The sequence below is a fragment of the Thunnus thynnus genome, chromosome 14 (assembly GCF_963924715.1).
Source record: "Thunnus thynnus chromosome 14, fThuThy2.1, whole genome shotgun sequence".
Lineage (NCBI taxonomy): Eukaryota > Metazoa > Chordata > Actinopteri > Scombriformes > Scombridae > Thunnus > Thunnus thynnus.
Window position 1 is genome coordinate 28,887,875 of NC_089530.1, and position 22,520 is coordinate 28,910,394.

The 22,520-nt window shown below is 39.2% G+C and overlaps 1 protein-coding gene across 2 annotated transcripts in view; it reads right to left on the bottom strand.

The window, feature by feature from the left end:
- Nucleotides 1-237: 237 nt before the first annotated feature.
- Nucleotides 238-22,520, bottom strand: part of hectd2 (HECT domain containing 2) — a 60,471-nt gene continuing 38,188 nt past the window's right edge. The window contains exons 16-22 of one of the 2 annotated variants that reach the window (XM_067610834.1): nt 21,667-21,760; nt 18,314-18,388; nt 16,038-16,125; nt 15,391-15,497; nt 9,318-9,433; nt 6,697-6,840; nt 238-3,367 (exon numbers count right to left, since the gene is read on the bottom strand). In XM_067610834.1, the coding sequence (XP_067466935.1) occupies nt 3,247-3,367; nt 6,697-6,840; nt 9,318-9,433; nt 15,391-15,497; nt 16,038-16,125; nt 18,314-18,388; nt 21,667-21,760 (745 nt within the window). In that variant the 3' untranslated portion in view covers nt 238-3,246. The other variant, XM_067610835.1, reaches the window with a different exon arrangement.

Sequence of the window (22,520 nt, forward strand, 5' to 3'; positions counted from 1 at the left end):
GATTACGTCATTTCTTCAGTAATAAATGTATAAGTTTAAAATTCAGTGATTGCATCACACTTACTAATCCTGTTACTTTCACCTTTTAGAGACTCTTCTTGTTTCTGGTCTTATTGATCATATATTTGGTGTGAATCGATCATCCTCTCTGAATACATTTCTCTGTCGATTCAAACACTGGATATGATGATGTATATTAATGTAAAATGAAAAAAAACAAACATGCATACTCAGCAAAACTTTTCAAAAGAGGGACGAACCCTCTTGAACCTTTTTACTGGAAATACTTGTGTAAACACTGCGGTACATACAGTACATTATATAAGACTTGGGCAACGTAGAAGCATAAAATGTTTCCAAAAATGGGTCATGCATGGTCAATGAATCTCAAACTGTTTACACAAAACTCATGATAAAACCCACCAGAGCTAACAGACAGATACTGGTGAACCTGAAGGATTCAAACTGTTAAATAATAACAACAAACATGGGAAATACAGGATTTTTTTTTCTCCTCTACTTTTAAGTGCTTGTTACGCACTTCGGTTCAGTCAGTTCAAACATCTCACAAGTGAAAATAATTACATCTCAACAAATCATTTTGAATCCGTTTGAACTATTTTCAAACAGATTTTTGTCTTCTTTACACTGCCGTCCCACTGTATAACCTGACACAGTTTGGTCCCGTTCACATAAAACAGACCTGGGTGAGATTAACATTTAAAAAAAAAACAAAACAAAAAACACATTATATTATCCCAATTATCCAAGCATGACTTCCTCCTCCAACATTTCAAAGTGTTCTTTCTCTACTCAGCAGGAGGATGCCGACGTTTTCATGATGAATCCGACGTGGTGTGAACGCAGCATGAAGTCCTTCTCAAACAGATGCTCGGAGAAGAGCTGCTTCTGCCTCCTGCTGCTGCTCGTTAAATGATGGAAGGAAAAAAAAAAAAAAAAGAGTCTTTTCAGACCCTATAGAGCGAGTGAATGAGTGACCCAGATCAGCCTGATGTAAGTTTGGATAGTGCAGCCATACTTGAGCTGCTTGACTATTGCTCGGTAACTTCTTGGTGTTTTGCCAGTTCGTTAGTGGGACTTCAGACATCTCGCCATGGCAACCGTGTATAAGACAGTGCTTGAAGTGTGTTTTAAAACCAGCACTGCTCAGCTCTGGACAAGAGACAGCAGCGGCATGAGAGCCAAAAAAAAAAAAGTTACAGAAAGCTACACCAGAGGCAGAATTTATGTCGCCTAAATCAGGGCTGTCTGATTATTTACAGCTCTGACTCACTGTCTGGAATATTGATTTGAAGGCCCAGTGAAAGAACATCTTTATTTTCTTAATGTGATGCCACTCCCTCATCTGGGTCCAGGTCCAGGTGGCTGCAGGTTAAACAAGCTGAAACTTCTTAATACATAAATAACTACTATTCAACTTGGGATTCTACTTGTTAGAATCATTTCTATGGTTTCTTTTTTCCCGTCCTGCTTCGTCTTATGATCAACACTCAACTGAAAGCAAACATCTACAAGCTTGACTGTCTGCAGGCTGCCGAACATCTCGCAGCCACGATACGACATAAAGAAACAAACACCGAACTGTCCAATCAACAGCTCTGGTTCAACTGTGACATAACATTACAATATTTAACACAAAATTAGAACATTATTTGCTGCAGCCTTTTTCAGTAAACAGGCAGCAATGTCAAAACAACAAAAACAACAACAAAACTATTCACAAGACAATCTATATCTCATGATACACGATAGCATTCTTCTCCCAGCAAAGCTTTATATCCTGACAGTGTGCTGCAAACAAAGCAAAAAAATGATACAAAAGACATTCCCTATGCCTTCATATAAAATAGATTCAAAGAGTCACCGAAGCAGCGACGTCAGATTACACACAAAACACATCAAATATTTAACCCATGCATCTCTGATATTAATGCGTCCTCCGGAAATCTTGAATCTCCAATTTTACTGACACTGATCCCTTCTTCCCTTTTACTTTGTACTGTATCTTGTTGCTGCGTCTCCTTTGTTGTTCTCCCAAAAACATAAAATTGTAAAGTAAGAATGTAGTTTTGGTTATTGAATCCTTGTGATTTAATAAAAAGAGATAGACGGCAGGAGGCGGAGCTGAAGATACTAAGGTTTTCGTTGGGAATGATGAGGATGGATGGGATGAGGAATGAGTATATTAGAGGAGCAGCTCTGGTTGGACGGATTGGAGACAAAGCCAGAGATGAGACGGGAACGAGATGGTTCGGACATGTGTGGAGGAGAGATGCTGGTTATATTGGGAGAAGGATGCTGAAGATGGAGCTGCCAGGCGAGAGGAAAAGAGGAGGTTTATGGATCTGGTGAAGGAAGACATGCAGGCGGTTGGCGTGACGGAAGAAGATACAAAGGACGGGAAGAGATGGAAACGGATGATACGCTGTGGTGACCCTCCAACGGGAACAGCCACAAGAAGACGAAGAAGAAGTTATTTCAGACGTTTGTAAGTTAAATTGAAGCCTGAAGTCAGAAATTTATGAAAAACCGACAGAATATATAAATGTAGATGGTGGCAAATACCTGGTAATGTGATTAAAATAATAAGAATAATAATAAATACCTGAGAGGGAACAAAACTGCAATATTTTAAACCTTTAAAAAGAGTTTATTTGGTGATGCAAGGTCTCTGGAGGACAATGAGGTTCATCACCTGATATATAATTGATATGTTTTCAATGTCATGGATCTGCGATTCTCAACTGGTCCGAGCTGAGAAGTTTAAACTGCTGACGTCTAAAAATAAAGATTTTTTATCTTTGTTTCAGTCGTGTTTATATTTGAAACAAAACAAATGTGCAAATATAAAGATGTCTAGTGTTTCTCTGTAGCTGTTGTCAAGGAGAACGAGAGCTCCCATCTGATTGGTTATAAATCTAAAAAGGTCAGCAATGGCAACCGCCCCCCCCCTCCCCGCCCCCCAGTACCCAAATACACAACAATACAAACCGCATTACAGTCCATGATACAGTCTGATCCACGACCACACAGATATATAAGGCATGTTGTGGTAGTTGTGGCGGACAGATAGCTAGCATTACTAATAGTGTGTGTGTGTGTGTGTGTGTGTGTGTGTGTGTGTGTGTGTGTGTGTGTGTGTGTACGTGTGTGTGTGCGTGTGTGTGTGTGTGTGTGCGTGTGTGTGTGTGTGTGTGTGTGTGCGTGTGTGTGCGTGCAGGCGGGTCACTCCAGGCCGAAGCCCTCGGCGTTGGAGATGGCGATGGTGAGTTTGTGTTTTAGCTCCTTCCTGGTTCGATACGGAGGCAGACAGATCTGATTAAAACAGGTGTGAGAGATCGGCAACCTGAAGAGAGAGACGGAGACAAAATACGTTTTTAGACTTGTTAGCTTAGTAGTTAAAAAACAAAAAAATCTGCTGTAAAATCAACACTTCCAGAACATGTTTACAGTTGTTGTTTTTTTTTTTTACATTTTCTTACAGATTGTGAAAAAAGTTAATTAAAAAGTCAAACAGGTTTCTGAACACAACACTGGAGTCACATGCAGAGTTAATTCTGTCAATGAAAACTATGATGAAAAATATTTGTTGATCATGTTTTTTTTTCATGACGAAAATGAAACTAAAGCCAAATAAAAAGTAACCTTTTAAAACAAGAACTATGATGAAATGTTCTATAATTTCTTTCAACTAACAACAGCAAAACATTATTAAGTGCTGTGGATGTAAAGTTAAAGGTATGATGTGTAAGATTTTGGCCAGAATTTTAGTTTTAAACATTCCAAAATTAATTAAAATTATCAACAGAATAGACGTGTATATATAATGTGTTGCAGAGATATCTACTGAAGTTAGCATGCTAACCAGCTAGCTTTGGCCTGTATTGTCTTGTAATACCATTTTGCACCACGGGGGCGATAGTGAGTCACTGTAGCGTCAGTCCAACATGAGAGGAAGAAAAAGTAGCGCTGCCATAATAATGGTGGAGCCAGACTAAATGCTGCTTATATTTTCACTGTAGGACTGTTAATATGTCACTCAAGTTTTAATATTTTTTCCAGGCGAGAAGGTAACCATTTAGATTCCCAGTATGTGGTCAGTTCATCCAAATTCTGCCTATTTGGAAACTTGCACCGAGTTGTCGGATGCTGCACTGGTGGCCAAATATTCTTTCCCATGACGGCGAAGTCATGTGCCGCCCTGCTCTGCCTCTGATTGGCTAATACTCATTGCTGTCGTTAGCTGGGTTGGTTAGGTTTAAGCAAGAATATCAGGGTAAGCCAATCAGAGGCAGAGGAGGGCGGGTCAACATATCAATAAATTGCATCTCTACTGGATTACTGTGTTGTAAAATGGCAGCAATGAATGAAAAATGATGCTGTGTGGCAGAAAAACTGTTTAACCATCAGTGAGTTCTGTTACATTTTTATGATTGACACCTACAGACGTGTGTAACTATGGAGTTGTTACTTAGAGTTATGTTGTAAGTTATCTCAGTGGTGCAACGGCTTTCTGATCTCTGCGACTCTTTACAACTTCATTTCTTTACATCATAGTACAGATTCACTGTAAATAGTAGCGTTACGCTGCGTGTGTCTACTGTCCTAGTTCGTCTTTTTTATGCTAATGGTTTTGCACATGGAGCCAGTAAAACACAGTCTTCATCTGCTGTACACCCCTTAAATAACTTGACTTTGCTGCTGTATCAGAAGGAACGAGTCAGTTCCAGTATTAACGCTGGCGGTCGACCATCTAAATCTTCCTCTAGATGTTCACTAATGTTTTAGCTTCTCCTCTCAAGCTAAACCCCTGACGATGAGCAGCTGAGCAGATGATCAGCTGCGCTGCAGTGGAGAACACAGGTAATGCTGTGGTAATGTACACTGGATTTACAGAGGACAGTAACCATGGTAACTGTACACAACAAAGATGGCGAAAGCCTCAAAATGCTTAGAAGACATAAAAATTTAAAATGCATGACAGAAACGAGAATAAAATGTCTTTACAAACACGAATCAAATGACTAAAATTTGACTAAAACTATCAAAGTCAGGCGCTAAAATCAACAATTAGGTGCTAAAAGGTTTTCATTTAACAAGCAGATGCACGGCTGCAATAATGAGGTAAACTATGTTATGAAATCTGAGCTAAAATAGTGTCAGTATTCAACATTCTTGACTCATACGATCTGTTAATTGTTTAAATGCCACATGACGACGTGACACGCAGCTACTGATATTTTCAGTTGGAGACATACAAAAAATCTGAATAACATGCTGGATATGAAATTATACCCAGAGTGGAATATAATTAGTGTGAGACTGACAGAAAAACCCTGTGTGTGTGTGTGTGTGTGTGTGTGTGTGTGTGTGTGAGACTGAACAGCAGTAGGGCAGCTTGTTCCGTTCACTGACCCAGATTCAGCTGTTAAAGTTCAACAATATATCTTATCTGCTGCTATGATATGACAGTCAGTCAAGTACAACCCACACCACTGTTTGGTACAGTATTAACAAACACTTCAATAATCAATAAATCAAAAAGTGACAAGACAGACGGTGTTTTCTTCCTCTCTGTGGTGTAACGACACTTTCTGTCACATTACCGTTTTGGCTGGAATATAGGACAATATGTTATGCTGGAAATTAAGATTAAAAAAATGGTCTGATATTTTGAGGATATTAAAAATAAAGTGTTTGGTTAGTTCAGTTTAACCTGCAGGAGTTTCTGAGGGACAGTAACCATGGTAACTGTACACAACAAAGATGGCAACAGCTGTAGCCTCAAAATGCTTAGAAGACATAAACATTTTAAATGCATGACAGAAATGAGACTAAAATGTCTTTACCAACACAAATCAAATGAATAAATTTGACTAAAAGTATCAAAATCAGGCGCTAAAATGAAACGACACTTTCTGTCACATTACCGTATTGGCTGGAATATAGGACAATATTTTATGCTGGAAATTAAGATTAAAAAGAGGTTTTATATCTGAGGAGGAGACTATTCAATGTGCATAAGATCAGATATTCTTTTTGAATGTAGAGAGTATCTAGAGAGTGTTTTGCAGTGTTTAATGTTGCTAGGCTAACAAGAACAGACTGTTTATAGTGAGTCTGTTAGAGTCTGTCAGCACTCAGAGTGTTTGGTTAGTTCAGTTGAACCTGCAGGAGTTTCTGAGGGATCATGTAATGTGTTTTTCTGCTGTGGAGGATATAAATTCATGACAAGTGAAAATCTAAAGCATCTTATGACGTCTTTTCTGCAGAATCAGAACACGGACTGAATCTTCTGTCAAGCAGCCAAGAATTAAAAGTAAAAACTGCCAGAAACAGTAAAAATGCCAGAAAAAATATTTGTGATTGCTTCCAAGAGCCGGACAGGAGAGAGTGTGACTGATATACAAGCTAAACAAATGTAGGATTTACGTTCTGCTTTGATGAAAGTATTTCACTTTTTTGAGATAAAAGGCTTTCATCAAAAAAAAAGTGGAGGTTGTCTTATATTCAGGCCAATACGGTATCTGTTTAAAATATCTAAAGTTATGTTTAAGACTCGTTGCCACAAAGTTCAAAGTAAATGTTTAGTTTCTGAGCATCCGTGTGTGACCGATATGTTCGTTTAAAGTTCTCAGTTCAGGGTCGAGTTTGGTTCGGTCGGTGAAAACCTACCAGTCAGTCGGAACTTCGATCTTGGAGATTTTGAAGTTGAGGTCGGCCATTCCTCCGACGGGAACGCGGTCGCTTCCTGTGGCGAAGTGGAGGAGCTTCTTCTGCAGCTCCAGAGGGAAAGCCAACACCACGTCCCAGAAACACCTGGTCAGACACACAGACACCGCTGTCATACAACACAAGTATGATCACTGTTAGTCACATGGGTCCTGTTTACACCTGGTATTAACACGCGTCTCCACGTGCATGTGATCCGATCTCACTTCCCCACTCTGTATGCAAATAAACACAGACATCATTTCTGTTTTCAAAGACCAAATTTGTTCATTATTCGTCCAAAGCTGAGTTCAACTTGATAAATGTTCAGGATGTATATAAATATTCTGCGTCGAGAGAGAGAGAGAGAGAGAGAGAGAGAGAGAGAGAGAGAGTTATGCAGCTGCGTCTCTCCATTCAGAGACACTATGAGCATTTACACACAAGACACAGCAGCATAACTTCATTGATTATTTAAATCTCCGACACGCCGACAGCAGCAGTCAGGATGTAATGTTCATTAATGTTCTGTGTTCTTCTACACATCCAGTAGATCAGCTGTTCCACACACAGTCCAGGTTCATACAGTGAAACTGTTTAGAGTAAAGCAGCAGTCATCCTCCTGATAAATCCTGAACTCATCAAACTCGTTATCAACTCGACAGGACAGAAGAAACTATCCAGCAACGTTTAGCTCCTGAAATATTTTTTTAGACAGACAAGCGAAAAATTAATGATTTAATTTATATTCTAACTGTCGACTGGGGAGGAAAACTGGTTAGTGGAATGAGAAAAACAGGAATAATTTGTTTATCCTGTTATCAAACAAGTTGAACATCTTTGGACGGAGGATCCTGTGTCCAGTCTGCTGGAAAATAGAGGAGGTCAGTTGAGTAGGCGGTCCTTCAGTGTGGTCCAGGATGCATTGCGTTTACACTACTTAAAGAATGTGGCCACATGCGGCCCAGACCACCTGCGAATGTGGTCCAAGTGTTCGGATCTCAATCCGTCCTCGATGCGTCTTGGGTGTGTTTACACCTGGATTTAGAGCTGTCCACTTGTGATCGGATCATCTGAGACGCATGTTAGTACCAGCTGTAAACATCACATGATTCACTTCATCCCAACATGAGCTCGGTCATCCCCTCTGACTTTGATGGAGTGATGTTGCTGTTTTCCAGGAGTACAATGTTATCATAACTGAAACTATGAAGCTCAAGATATAATTAAAGGAAATCTTCCAGTCTACACTAATGTGGATAAATGTGAAACATCAACAATTAATCTGCATTTTTCATTAATTAAAACAAAGTTAAATATTCTGCAGAATGGATGAATCTGAGAATGCTGGAGTTGTATTTCAGTGTGGAGAAGGAACAACTAAACTGTGTCACTAAGGCTTAAATGTCTGTCTGACTGTCTGACTGTCTGTGTCTGTGTCTGTGTGTCTCAGACAGGAACACCGGAGTTGTGTAACGAGCCTACAGCTGCTGGTTTGGCAGCTGTCAACATCGTGCTGAGTTGTGTTATCTGTGGTTGACGAGTGTCGGCTCATTTTCCTTCCCGACTGCACTGAAGGGCATCTGAGTGTGACGGTGTGAGTGTGTGTGTGTAAGATAGAGAGTTACGCTTCCTGTTACAGAGTCGATGCCTCTCATGCAAACACTTGAAGGTTAAACACATTGCAAACTATCTGTCAGAGTTAAATAACAACAACAAACAATGTTTCTTTTATAGCAGAACTCAATTCTTCTTGTATATTTAATTTAATACTTTATATCATTTCCCTCCATGATAAAGAGACTCTATCTTGCTGCCTGCTGTATCTATAAGTTTGGATCCTGTCAAAAAATGTTTATACTTTTTTTTTTTTTTTTAATTTTTGTATTTTTTTAATCAGGAAGTTGATCCTTCTTGAACCTTAATCCATTACTGTTAGTTGCTTTTAACTTAATGACACCTCAGCCGTAGAGGTGATGAGTCAGGAAATGCTGATACGCTTTTGTAAAAGACAAATAAGAAGATTTTAGGGTTGAATGTCTTTATTTCACTCTTCTCCTGAAAAATCTTAAAACACAGAAAAGCAAATAATTCATCTTTAAAATGCAGTTTATTGAAAAAGTCTGATGTTCTATTCTTTCATATTTGTTATATTACCTGGTGACAGCTTCTCTTAAAAGTATTCTAAATTGGAAGTGGTGGAAAAACTGGGTGTTTTTTTTCCTAAGAAGGAAAAGAAGTCGCCTTTCATGTATTTTTTGGAGACAATACAGAGATTTCAATTCTTGGGAATCAGTCCTCATCATTTTTTGGAAGGAAGTTACAAAGAACCTGTTTCATTGTTTAGGTATAAGGAGTTATTCAGGAACAGTGCCTCATGAGATCAGGTAATTGTTTATATGACTCTACATTCATTTTTTATAAAGTGTCCAGTATGTGAACTTTCTGGCCCATCTGGTGAGTCTAAAAAGGAAAAGGGAGGTAGTTTGACTCACAGTGTGTGCAACATGTGTGTATTATTTATGGACTTCCTGTAGAGCAAAGCTTGATCAGTTTGATGAAAACAGGAAGTGCAGTGCTCCTACCGTACGGTGGTGTCGGTCTTACTGTATCCTTCGTACTGAGCAGCTTTCTGCAGAGCGCTCATGTCGAGCTCCGGACTGCCACACACCAACATCTCCACCTCTTCCGGCCGCAGCAACTGTAAGACGGATGTTACATACACACAGCTGAGGTTTAATAAACCAACATCTACATGCCTTTCAAATGTACCAGATAGCAACATTAATAAATAAACATTATACACAAACAAAACAAAAACAAGGTCAGCGACAGTGACAAATAACTGTAGAGCTGCAAGGATTAGTTGATTAATCGATTAGTTGCCAACTATTTTGATAACTGATTGATCATTTGTAAGTCACTCTGGAAAAAATCAGCATTTTGTTTGGTTGGATTTTCACCTTTACACCTTTGTGTAGTCAACTTCCACAACATAATAAAAACAACAAAACAGACAACAACTTCTTCATAGATGCTTCACCACATTAATACTGTAATATAATGTATACTATGTATACTAATATCACTTGACCATAAAAAAAATTAGGGATGCACGATATTATCATATTATCGGCACGTCATCGTATCGGTTGATAAAAGCTCTAAAATGAAATATCGGCATCAGTGAATTCTGCTGAATATGAGAGGCCGATATGTCGCCTTCTCCTCCGCCGCCTGACTGCGCTTCCCTCGACGGACTGTGTCACCCTGACGGTCCCGGTGTTTCCTCCGCAGGCTCCACTTCACTCAGCTGCCCGTCAGACCCGCTGCTTCTTCCCACTTTAACCTGAATAACAAACTGGGGCTCGGTGCTCCGGTTGGATCCACACGGAGAGCCGAGGCTAACGTTAGCTGGGTGGGAAGTGGGAAGAAGCAGCTGGTCTGACGGGCGGCTGAGTGAAGCGCAGCAGCCTGCGGAGGAAACACCGGGACCGTCAGGGTGAAACAGTCCGTCGAGGAGCTGCTAAGTTCGGCTGCACATATAGGGAAACGCCTCGGCTGACAGGATGTACCACTCTGTTTGGAAAAAAAAATATTTTGGTTTACAATGGTGGTTGGCAACCAGCGTATTAGCTGCATTACCGCCACCTTCAGCTCCGGAGTGTGGACCAGAGATTAAATCCTGCACATTAATCCTGTCTGTCTAATAAACTCAATGAAAACTCTACTGCTGCTCCTCCCACTTGGCAGGTTCATTAAAGTTTAAATGCTGAGCTCCTGAACTCCAGTCTTCCTCAGTTCTTCCTTCATATATTGTCTTTCTTGATCATACTTAGTACAATCTATGCTTGCATGCATAATAGTCTCCTCAGCCAGCTGGTAAAAATATGTGCATATATCAGTATCGACATCGGCAATCGGCCACAGTGAGTTGAAAATATTGGCATATCGGATATCGGCAAAAAATCCAATATCGTGCATCCCTAAAAAAAATACGTTTCATCTACAAGAACCATGATATCAAAGACATAAAATGACAAACAGTAACTCAGGTTTTATTTCCTGTGATTCACTCATGAGTGTGAATTTAAATGAGTGCAGGACCCGTCACTTAGAAAGAAACCTACTACACAGAGAGTTCATCACAGAATCTAAATACATTGAATGGCGTCTGCTGACGATAAATAAAAAGGTTTTTGATTTCTGAGATGTGAGGTTAAGGTTCAGCTGAATTTCTTTTCAGCAGAATTTCCGATTAAACACAAGAGAAGTGAAATGCAACAGTTGTTTCCGGTGCTTGAATGTTGTAAAGAGTGACGTGTGACAGCATCACAACCAATAACTGAAGAGGGAGGAACAGGAAGTTCAGCAGCTGATAACAGGAAAATGTGTGCAATGAGTCAGCTTCATAGGGCATACGTGAAAGTCTGAATTTCTTATTTGCAGTTATGCAAAAATTCCTGAAAAGATTTTATAAGTCCAACGGTCACATTACTCACAATTTAAAGGTTCCCTGTGGAGTTTCTGACCCCTGGTAGCTTTATGGAGCAGTTTATAACTAGTAAACATGGACGTACACAATGTGGGAATACTTAAAAATCAGCTTTGCAAATAGTTTATGAGGGAAATGCATCCAACAGTTTTGTTATAGACCTCAAGGATACACACAGTACATTATGTTCACACTAAATGTAACGTAGCTTCTGTTTATTTACAAGAAAACTCATCTTTTAATGTCTTAGATGCTGAACACAACATCACATCATATATATATTAATAATGGTAGAATGCATATTCAAAAAAATATAGTTTATAGTTTATGTTTATTTTGAAAAAATATAGTTTTTTCAAAATAATAATAATAATAATTTTAAATATTTAAAATGTATGTTCAGAGGTTGCAGTGTATTGCCAGCTGGTACAACTGTGACATTGAGTTTGACCTCAATGCACACACGCACACACACACACACACACACACACACACACACACACACACACACACACACACACACACACACACACACACACTCTCATACTGAAACCAGAAAAACCACACCACACACACTCACAACTAACCACAGCAGGCTTGCTTCACCACATCCTGAGACGTCACACAATGTGGACGTGACTGAGGGATCGAACACAACAGAGGAGAAAGACAGAAATAGAAAATGAGCAGAGTCATACATTGAACTTCTTACCTTGGTCCAAAAAAATTAATTAATTAATTCAGTGACGTAAATCTGAGTATGAGACGTACATGAGGTGTTTCTATCTGCACCGGGTCACTGTGAAGGTCAACAAGCGTATCGCCGTTATTTACTACAGTGTACCTGAGTGAGATACATGTTTTAGGCTCGTTTACTGCCGGAGTTGTAACTAATCAATGGAAGATAATAGAAAAAGGTCTCAAAAAGGATGAATATTAATGATTGTGATGACTTCCTGACATTTCATCTACCACCATAACAAAGTTTCTACTTCCTCCAGATAATAAATAAATCTACAGATCATCATTCATGCTCTACAGAGGACAAACACTCACATGAGCATTCCTCTTTTACAGCTGTAAACAAAGGTTTTATACAGATATATATTACATTTATTGAGCATAATGCATGTTTTTTGTTCTGTCCAACCTGTTTTTAAGCTGAAGTGTAACAACAATTCCAGTATTTCATACTCTGCTTAGAATAATAATTTTTGTCTGATTTGTTTTTTCTACATCTACTCCTCCAGAATCTATGAATATGGATAAATATTGCTCATTTCAAAAGTTTTCCTGCTGGACACGAAATGTCTCTTCCTTCACTATGAAGTCTGTTCTCAGTGTTTGTGTACTGGAAGCTCCCGAGTTTCCACATCACACTTGTGGACTACAGTTGGCCCCAAACTAGCTGTGATGTCACAAATCCTGCTTGTAGATACACGTTAAACTGCTGCTGCTCACACCAAATATTGATTTCATCATGTAGGTTTCTCCTGTTTACTCAACTTTGTATCAAGTTAACTGATAAATAAGTGCCTAAAACTTTTGCACAGTACTGTATATAGATCTCTCTGACAGTAATGAAGTTGTTTTTCTAAACTGTGGGAAGCAGAGGAGGCAAAATCAGGTCAGGAGTTCATTTCTATCTGCACAGCAGAGACTCGTCCTGGCTGTTTCAGTCTCTACAGTGTGGATCGGCCTGACCCTTCCTCTGACCCAGATTCAGGCTCTCAGCTGATAAACTGAAGTGCGATTGTCTGTCAGTTTGTCTTATCTGCAGTCAGACAAAGAGTTATTTCAGTGTGTTCACTCTGCAGAAGATTAGAGATGAAACTCTTCAATAAAAAACTCACACAAAGTCCTACATGGTTCGCTGTGAACTTGACTCATGTGAACTGTGACCTGAGACAATAAACTCTGTGAGACGAGACCCTACAAGGTCAGAGGTCACAGACATCCCACATAAACTAACAGCACTTCCATGTGCTACTGTTGTAATGATGTCAGGGGAATGTGTAGGAAATTTTACTCTTTTTAACATACAGAAAGATGATTTTTAAGTGTGTTAGTGTTAAGATATATTTCACTTTACTACTTCTTATACTCATGATGATAATAGTTATTTCCATGTGTTTATTTAAAAATGAAACAAAGTCATCTAACTGAATTTTTAAATTTATTTCCAAAAGAAACAGTAAGAAAAATTGGGCTGTGTTTTAGGGCCCTCATCCTCTTCAGGGTCCCTGAGGTTTAACCAAAGACTGTATATAAAGATGGACGACCAAAACATCTGGATCGCCCCCTGGTGGCTAGCTGCAGGATAGGTCATAAGCCCCGCCCCCCTCCATGTTAGCGGATGGTGCATGAGCTCTCAAACCTCCGTCAGGCGGTGGGACGGCTGAGGGGGGTGTGTCCCGTGGGCCATAATCCTGCCGCCTGACTCTAAAGTGCACAACTCTGGCTGCAAATGACGTCACACAAGCAAGATGGCAGCTCCCGCAAATATGGATATTTATGGATATTCTGGCTTCACTTTTGCACAGCGGTAGGAAGTGGAGACGCGTTGTCCATCTTTATACACAGTGTCTGGGTTTAACAACCAACAACAGATTTGAGTCAGCGGCTCTTTATCAGCCAGAGCTAACATTTGACTAAGGGAGGAAGGCAAACAGAGTTCCTGAACTCCATATTTGGGCAAACTTCTTTGTCATGAAGAAGAGGAAGGAGGTAGAAGGAGGAGGAGGATATTGTGTTTTCGTTGTACGTTTAATTCTCTGTAGCTCCTCCTCTTTCTACTAAAACACAACAATGACTCAACACATGAAATTTTCACCTCTTGCTGTTGCTCAACAGGAAGTGACAAGTTCTTGATTCCGGTTTCCAGTTTTGGTTTTATCTAATGACTTCTATTCATCTTAAATTTGATCACACAGTTTGATGACTGCACCAAGAATCCAATAAGTACCTTAATGACTGGAAATGAGGCTGTTATAGCAGAGGTTGTTTACATTTAAAATATAACACCTGAAGTAATCATGTAAGCATGTAAAGAAGTGAATATTACATCATTTACAATGTAAATGAAGGGGGGTAAAATCAGCCGTCCATATGAGTCAAATCAAGTAGATATCTTTCAACGTTACAGTCTTTTTAGTCCCTCTTTTTGTTACTTTACTATATATATATATATATATTATATAAGACACGACCTATCCTTAAAATGTGAGTTCTGACAAAGATATATATATATACACTGACTAATCTGCAATACAAATGTAGAAGCTATTCTCTGGGTTTGACTCCATTTTTGTGTCATTTCTTGAATGTGCAACATTTTCAAGCTGCCTTTCAAACCTTTTTTTTTAACCACAACCACACTTTTTCTGATTATGCAGAAAATCAGGTTTGTCACATTCTGTGTGTCATTAGTCACTATTTCCTTGTTAAGATGCTGTCCTGGAAGCTGTTGATTTGCGTATTAAAAAGAAACTCCTATAACCTTGTTGGACTTATGTTCAGTATTTAAAAAAAAGGTTCAAAATCGACACATTTTTCCTTGTCAAAACTTGGTGCCTACATTACCCACAATCCAAATTGACCGCCGACCGTTCAGTCAGAGATTCAGATGTGTTAAGCTGGTAGCGGCTAACGTAGCCTGGAGCTGCTAGCCTCCAGCAGAGATTCAGATGTGTTAAGCTAGTAGCGGCTAACGTAGCCTGGAGCTGCTAGCCTCCAGCAGAGATGAGGAGCAGGTTACAGAGGTCTGGTAACCTCACTTCTTTCTAACTCCACATCCTCAGATTTTTCTCATTTTCAGACTTGTAGTCTTGAACTCCAAACGCAGCTCAACAAAGCTCCCTCTCGAGCCACAAAAGGATTAATTTTCACATATGCAAAAGACCTGTAAAGAAACCCAAGACTTTCATTTGTAAGTGGTGTCAGTGACCACCAGTGTTTTTGGGGAAAAAAAAAAAAAGTTACATAAGTGCGTGCAACCTCCTCGTTAGCTACTGTAAATGCATGTTTACTGACAAAAAAACAACAACTAAAAAGTAGGGCTGACTGATAACTGGAAGGTTTGCATGTATCACTTATGCAACCAGTGAGCAAGTCCATCTTATACCATTGTCCACATACAGCACACACACACACTGTAGACTCACCATGAGTGCATCAGAGGCACACACGCTGTGGAAGCCATGGTAGAAGGCAGCAAACTGTTTATAAATGGATTTATTCAGCAGGAGGTCGACGTAGAGCTGAACGTACTCTGCGGACAGAGATGGAGAGAGAAGGCACAGAACACAATTCCATTACACACTTTTACCAGTTTACCCTCCAGTGTTGGCTCCTTCATTTTAACACTCACACAGGGAGAGAGACATGCTGGCAGGGAGCAACAGTAGCTGCTGAACGGAAAATATGGTTTAATAAGGCAAACAAAGCTGACGTTCTCAAGCTCCACTTCATCCCCTTAAAAAGGAACAAAGAGGTGTTTTTGCGCTGAGCCAGGTTTCTCTTGTAAAGTTCCTCGATTATATTTTCACAGTGAACAATGTCTCACTGTGGAAATAAAACAAATGTTACGATACAGCATCATTATATACAAGATAACCACCTTGTATGGTGACTTATCTTTGCAGCCATGCTAGCCGCTTGGCCTCTAGGTGTGGCAACTTGGCCTCTAGCTGTGGCAATTAATGTGTTGCATTCACAAGCACTTAAGCAGAGAAACTAGGTTATGCGGGTAATCAGAAAACGCCTTAACCCACGCGCGGTAGTTACCTGGTTACTCTCAGTGTGGACTCACCTTTCCTGTTCTGTTTGGTGACGGGGATCTTGTCTCCTCCAGGTTTCAGGTTGTAGGTTTTGACCACACCCATCTCCTCCTGGAACACCTGCAGACACAAAAACACACACATTTTTGAAACAAATCTTGGAAATGTTCATTATAATCCAATTTTAATGTTTAGAATATATCTGTGTTCCTTGTGTCAGTGCATTTCTGTTATGTACCTGTTACCCGCACCAAACTAAACGGGAACATTAAATAGAAACGTTGGTCAAAAAGAAGTGTGTGGAAAAATAGAGCAGTAAAAATACAGACAGAAATAAACAAATATACAGAAAAAAAAGGAGGATTTGCTTTAGAAAGTAAAGAGACAGAGAGAGAGAGAGATCCAGTGTACCGCAGGTCAGTAGGTTCATCTGCACACACACAGTGGTGTGACTGTGACCAACCTATAGCTCACAGTCAGCTCACACTGTGGGTTAAAATAACACCTCACTCAGGCTTTTACATAATACTTACCCCCCCCCCCCCTCCATCGCCCACACACACATACGTGTCTGCTTCATATATAGCTCCAGCTGCTCTATAAAGTATTCCATTATATCTGGTTACTACGCTCAGAGCCGGCTGAGCAGGTTTCATAAAAGATGCTGATGTCATGAAATGTAAAACTATAGATTTAGTTAAATATTTGGGTGGTTATATAACTAGTGATTTATCAGATGATAGGGGACGTTTACAGACGGTGTCAGAAAGTTGTACGCACAAGCAAACATCTCTCTTTTTAAAAGCTTTTTGTATCAACCCACCTGTGGCGTCGCTACAGAAAAGGCAGCGTGCAGAGACTCACGGTGGTTTATAATGACGGTACGAAGCTGCTGCAGCACGAGCCAGATGTTTGTTAATGTTGGAGTATCAACCTGCTCTGCTGTAATATGAAATCTTATATATAGATGTGTGTGCAAATGATATTGTTTCAGCTCAGTCCAAACCTGGACTGAGTCCATCAGGTTCTCATCTAGACTTTAGGCGTTATAGCCTAAATGCAATTACCTGATTATTGTGGAACGCCTTTTGTTTTTTGATTTGTTCATTAATTTTGTGTTTTATACTTTACACTTTGTATTTTATTATGCTATGGACCCTCCATGAGTTGTGTCCTTAATAAAGTTTGAATTGAAGTGAATTAGTGGTAGAAACTCAGTGTTGTTTAAATAATTACTGGGAACCAAAAGTAACAAACTGTTTAGCAGCATTTATGACTTTTAATGCAATTTGCAACTATTTTCATGTTGTTTCCGGTGAGTTTATCTATAAATTGTTAATCAGATATTTAGTTTCAGAAAGGATATGGTTTTTGTGGGTGGGGGAGGGGTTGGGAGTCAAAGTTGGTAACTGATAATCAGGTCAGATATTTCACCAGGATGTTGAACGTTTAAAGTCGCTTTTTCTTTTTTTTTAAGCAGTGAATTCAGTCTGCAAACATGATGAGGTTTGATCAAAAGGTTTGATTGAAGTTTGTGGTTCAGTTTTAGGTTAAAGACTAAAGTTTGAACACATCTTACTCTACTGATCAAACATCCACAGTTCTGCTCTGTTTCTGTTATTTTTAAGCACCAAACATCCATATTTGGTCTTGATCATTATCCAAAGTTCTTCATTAATTACCTTCAAAACATAGTTTCCAGTGTATTTATATTAAAAGGAAAAATGAGGGTAATTTTCCAATGATAGCAATGCCTCACTATGAGAAATATAAACAATCTGAAATGTTACATGTTGTATAAACAAGTAATTCAATGAAAAGCAGTCTAATATCGCATGGGATAGTTTTCAATCATCTGTGACACATTTTTTGTGTGTACCGAACATGAACCGAGATATAACGATGACTAACCTGCTGCGTGACATCAGTGCAAGTGATTCAGATCCGCAATTTTTACAGATTTGTGAATTAAATTTACAAAGCGGTGACAGCAGTCACAGCTGTCTGTCAACACCGTAAGACCTGCCGACTTTAATCATGACATCTGCGCTCTGGATGAGTGTGTGTGTGTGACATCGTTATCAACAGCGATCGATAAAAACCTGGTGAATATGTCATCATTTACAGTTTTAATTAAGTTAGAGCAGTTTATAATGTCAAAGTCAGAATAAAAAGAAGAGGATTGGTGAAAAAAAATCATATTTCTCCTCAGTTTCTTTGTATAAATTACATCTTTTTGATATTTTTGTACTCTCACACAAAAATGAAAATGCATGCAGTAGCTTTACTGTAAGTTGTAGCTTGATACCTGGAAGGTGAGGTAGAAGTCTTCCTCTACGTTTCCCTCGTAGCTCAGCAGCTCTCCCAAACCGTGAGCCAGCTCCTGCAGACAGATACCAGAAGTCAACAACAGTTAGAATAAACTACAACTACCAACCGGTCACAGTTTACATCCATGTCTGTCCACACTCATATATAACATTTTGTAGTGGAAGGAAGGAATTTAATAAAAGCTATTAAGTTTGACCTTTGACCGCCAAAAAATCTTATCAGTTCATCCTTGAGTCCGAGTGGATGTTTGTGCCAGATGTAATGAAACTCCCTCCAGGTGTTTCTGAGATATGACATTCACGAGAACCGGGACGAACGGACGACCCGAAAACATCAGCTCACATGTCTGTTTTATTAGAAAGATACTTAAAGAGAGAAACTTTCAGACCGATAGATAGTTGTTTGGTGGTGATGTATAACTTCCTCTTTTGTCTTACTCATGCATGAATTCAGGTCAAGTGTGATGCAGCGTTTCTGAGAAATGACAGACTGTGTAGGAAACTGCAGCAGCTCCTGACAGCTGTACCTGCTGATGTCACTATGCCTCCTAAAGTCATTCATAACATTTACATATATATTTATTCATTCATCAATTGAGGCTGCTCATGTCTCCATCCTTTTGTTCATTAACTGTTTGATTGACTGAACTTATTTATGAAGCTCCAAAAGCTCCAGAATGATTGAATCTTCATGTAATTTCTGAATAAAGTTTGAATGAAGCTTGTCTGGCGTCACCGGTGACTCTGTAGGCCTCATATCTGATATACTGCTGTTATGCAACCACTGGGCCAGTTTTAGCGCCCTGGTGTGTGTGTGTATATATATATATATATATGTGTGTGTATCCTAGTGGGGAGCAGAGTTTTCGACCTTCACAGTGAGGAGGAGGACGTGCAGCGGCTGGTGGATCAGGTATCAGTTCAGGTTCTTTCTCTCAGCGCCGCTGTGATAAACTGTTAATGTTTTCAGGCGTATTGTATCCGTCAGACAACACGTCCCCCCTTTTTTTTATTGTAAAGTCACAACAGCATTTTCAGCTGAAGCTCAGGATCACTCGGCTGAAAACACACAAACACAGTAAAGAACTTCTGGCCTCTGCGGCTCCACATCAGCAGACGTGTGGAAGTTCGGTCGGCAACCGCGTCTGCCAAAATCTCTCTCTGTGCATTCTGCAGCCTGGACTTTTATGCATATAAAAATGTGACTGGAGCTGTCTCAGCTTATGATTTTTTTTTACTGTCAATAACAGTTTACAATTACTTTTTGTTGCTACTTTTTCAAATTGAATATATCTCAGCTGGACTTTCAAACTGTCCTTGTATCATGTTTTTGTTATATGAACCAAAAAGAAGTGTTTACATACTTATAATAATGCACAATTGCTCTATTGTCAAAATGAATTGCTATCTGCTCGTGTCTCTGAGAGAGACAGAGAGAGAGAGAGAGAGAGAGAGAGAGAGAGAGTGTGTGTACGTGATGTGAGTACAGTCTGTACAAATGTGACATAACTGTATGTTGGCATGCTCGAGTGTGAAGGAGAATGTATAGTTGGATCCAAAAGTCTGGGACCACTTTCCCATTCAAGTGGTCTCAGACTTTTGGACCCAACTGTATGTGTGTCAAGTGTCTGATTGAATGACTGAGTGATTGTGTGTGTCTGTATATATATATTTATATGTATATATGTGACAGAAAGAGAGAAACAGTGGAGGGAAAAGGAGTTCAAGCGGTTGAACGAGCTTCACATCTGGCAACATTCAGCATCCTGAAACCAAAACTTCATAAATCTTTTGTTTACACTGTCCAACGTGTTTTCAGCTGATTTGAACAGAACAAAAACTCATACTGATGTGGAAAAACTGAGACACAGAGTTTAGATTAAAATCCATCAGTGTTCACAGATATGAAGACAGTAACACGGGTAAAGTTAAAAAAAAAACCCAAAAAACCATCTCTTAAGAATAAAATCCAATGGAAAAATGTGGTGTATATATTTAAAGTTGCAGCAGGTTTCAACATGCATGTGAGGGTTTTCAATTCAAAGTGAACATATGATCTGATGGAGGAGTTTAATAATCTGACAGCGACACATGAAGGTAAATTAAGGCTCAACAGAGGCAACGATCAGACGGAGGAGAAGTGTGAAACTGAGCAGAGACGTCAAATGTTTAACTCTGGCTCCCTCTAGTGGCAGAAAAGAGAAATGCAACCGGAGACATGAAGAAGACACTTTAAGTCTCCATGTAAAACTTAAATCATAATAATAGAATCACAATCATAAAAATAAAGCTGGCTGAATTCAAAGGTTGGTTTTGTTGGTTTGATCAGTGAATCACAGTAACCTGAGCCAGATGTAATAACACATATTGAAAAATAATGACTAAAAGGAACTAAAAAAAGTTTACAAATGTTTTTCAAATGTCTGCTTTTACTTTTCAATTCATTTCTTGGGGTTAATTTTTTTTTTTTTTTGAAGCCTGTTGCAAGTTACCGCTCGAGGCCTGAAATTTAGCCACAATTTTTCAATTAAGCGGCATATTGAGCGAGACTGCAGATGTAAAAGAGCGAAGCCGCAGGTCATCTGACTTCTATAAAGTGCAGCTAAATAAGAGCCGATACTATGACACGTGTTTACTTTAAAGTGACGAAGTGCAAAAAAAAAAAAGAGAAAGTGGTTTTTCTTCTATTGAACTCGGATTATTGATGGAAGAGACGACACTTTCAGATCTCACATCGCATCATTACTGGCTAATACAACAGATCACACTGGACTGGAGCTGCTGGGAGCCATTAAAAGTCAGGAATAATAATAAGAAGAAGAACAAGGCTACTGAAGGAAACAGAAAGGTCAAGTCTTGTGTTTTGATGCTGAACTGAGACGTCTGATAAAGTCTTAGTCAGCAGTGATAAATCAGGTGCTGAAGATATCTGAATACATTTTATTTTATCTATATTTTGCGCCTCTGAACAGGAAAATATGTACTGCATGAAAACAAACACATTAATGTAACCGGCGCTAAACATCTGTAAACATCTCTATTAAATCAGGACAAATGCAATTTAACTGAGCACCTAAAAAAAAGGTTGCAAACCTTCAGTAAATATCCTGCCTGGTTGCTAATGTTTTGCTGAAAACACAGCAAATATATCACATTCTCACCTCTATACAACATATTTTATTAACTCTTTTATTTATTCATAAACTTTGACTTCTCTTTCAGCTGCTTCCTGCTCCAGTCTGCTCATTGCAGCAGGTTTAACATTAACAACGTGCAAATCCAGCAGCGGATTGTCACGTCACTGACCCTGACGGACGGTCTGACACCTTACCGGCATGATCTGCTGCAGGTCGTCCAGGGTGGCGGTTGCCATGCCGATAAGGGCGTTTTGGTCACATGGTGTAGTAGGTGGCGTGAGAAGCTTCCTGTAAAGGGAAGGGAAGCAGGTTTAATCACACTGGCATAGACAGAAAAACACATGTGTAGAGCAGATAATGATAAACAGTCTTCTACTTAACTGTGAGGAAATACGTATAAAACTTTCATACTTTAAAAAGACAGCCGTAAAAATTGTAAACAAAACTGAAAACTTTATTAAATTAAAGACTCTGATATTTAAAGCTTTGGTGAAAGTAACTAGAAGTTGTTCTGTAACAGCTGAAGAACTTAAAACATGTAAAACACTTTAAAAAAAGACATTTTAAAATTATTTACTGAACAAATATAAAAATCTATGACCAGGAAGGAACACTGGCAGAGCAGGACAGGGTGCAGTTTTTGGGGTTTTTTGTAGATTGATGATGTAGGCGTTTTAAAAAGCGTAGACACAATAATCTGCAGCTTCAGCCTCCATCTTTTTCAGCCTACAGAAGTCTTTGTAGGCTGATTGTTTCTGTTATTGCACACCGACATTTCCACCCATGAGAATAAAGCCCACGGTGAGACGCAAATCAATAAACATGTAGAAAATATTCCTCCAACAGCTTCATACATCAGTATAATATTTATAATTACTTATCAACAACAATCTACAGTAAACGTGCAACTTTTATTCTTTAAAAACCTTGAACTAAACATCTTCCAGATGTGGTTGATGTTTTTTGGGGGATTTTCACGGTCGTCGCTGCAGTTGTCGGGAGTGAATACTGTCTGATACTGTTACGGCAGACGGAAACACACACTCAC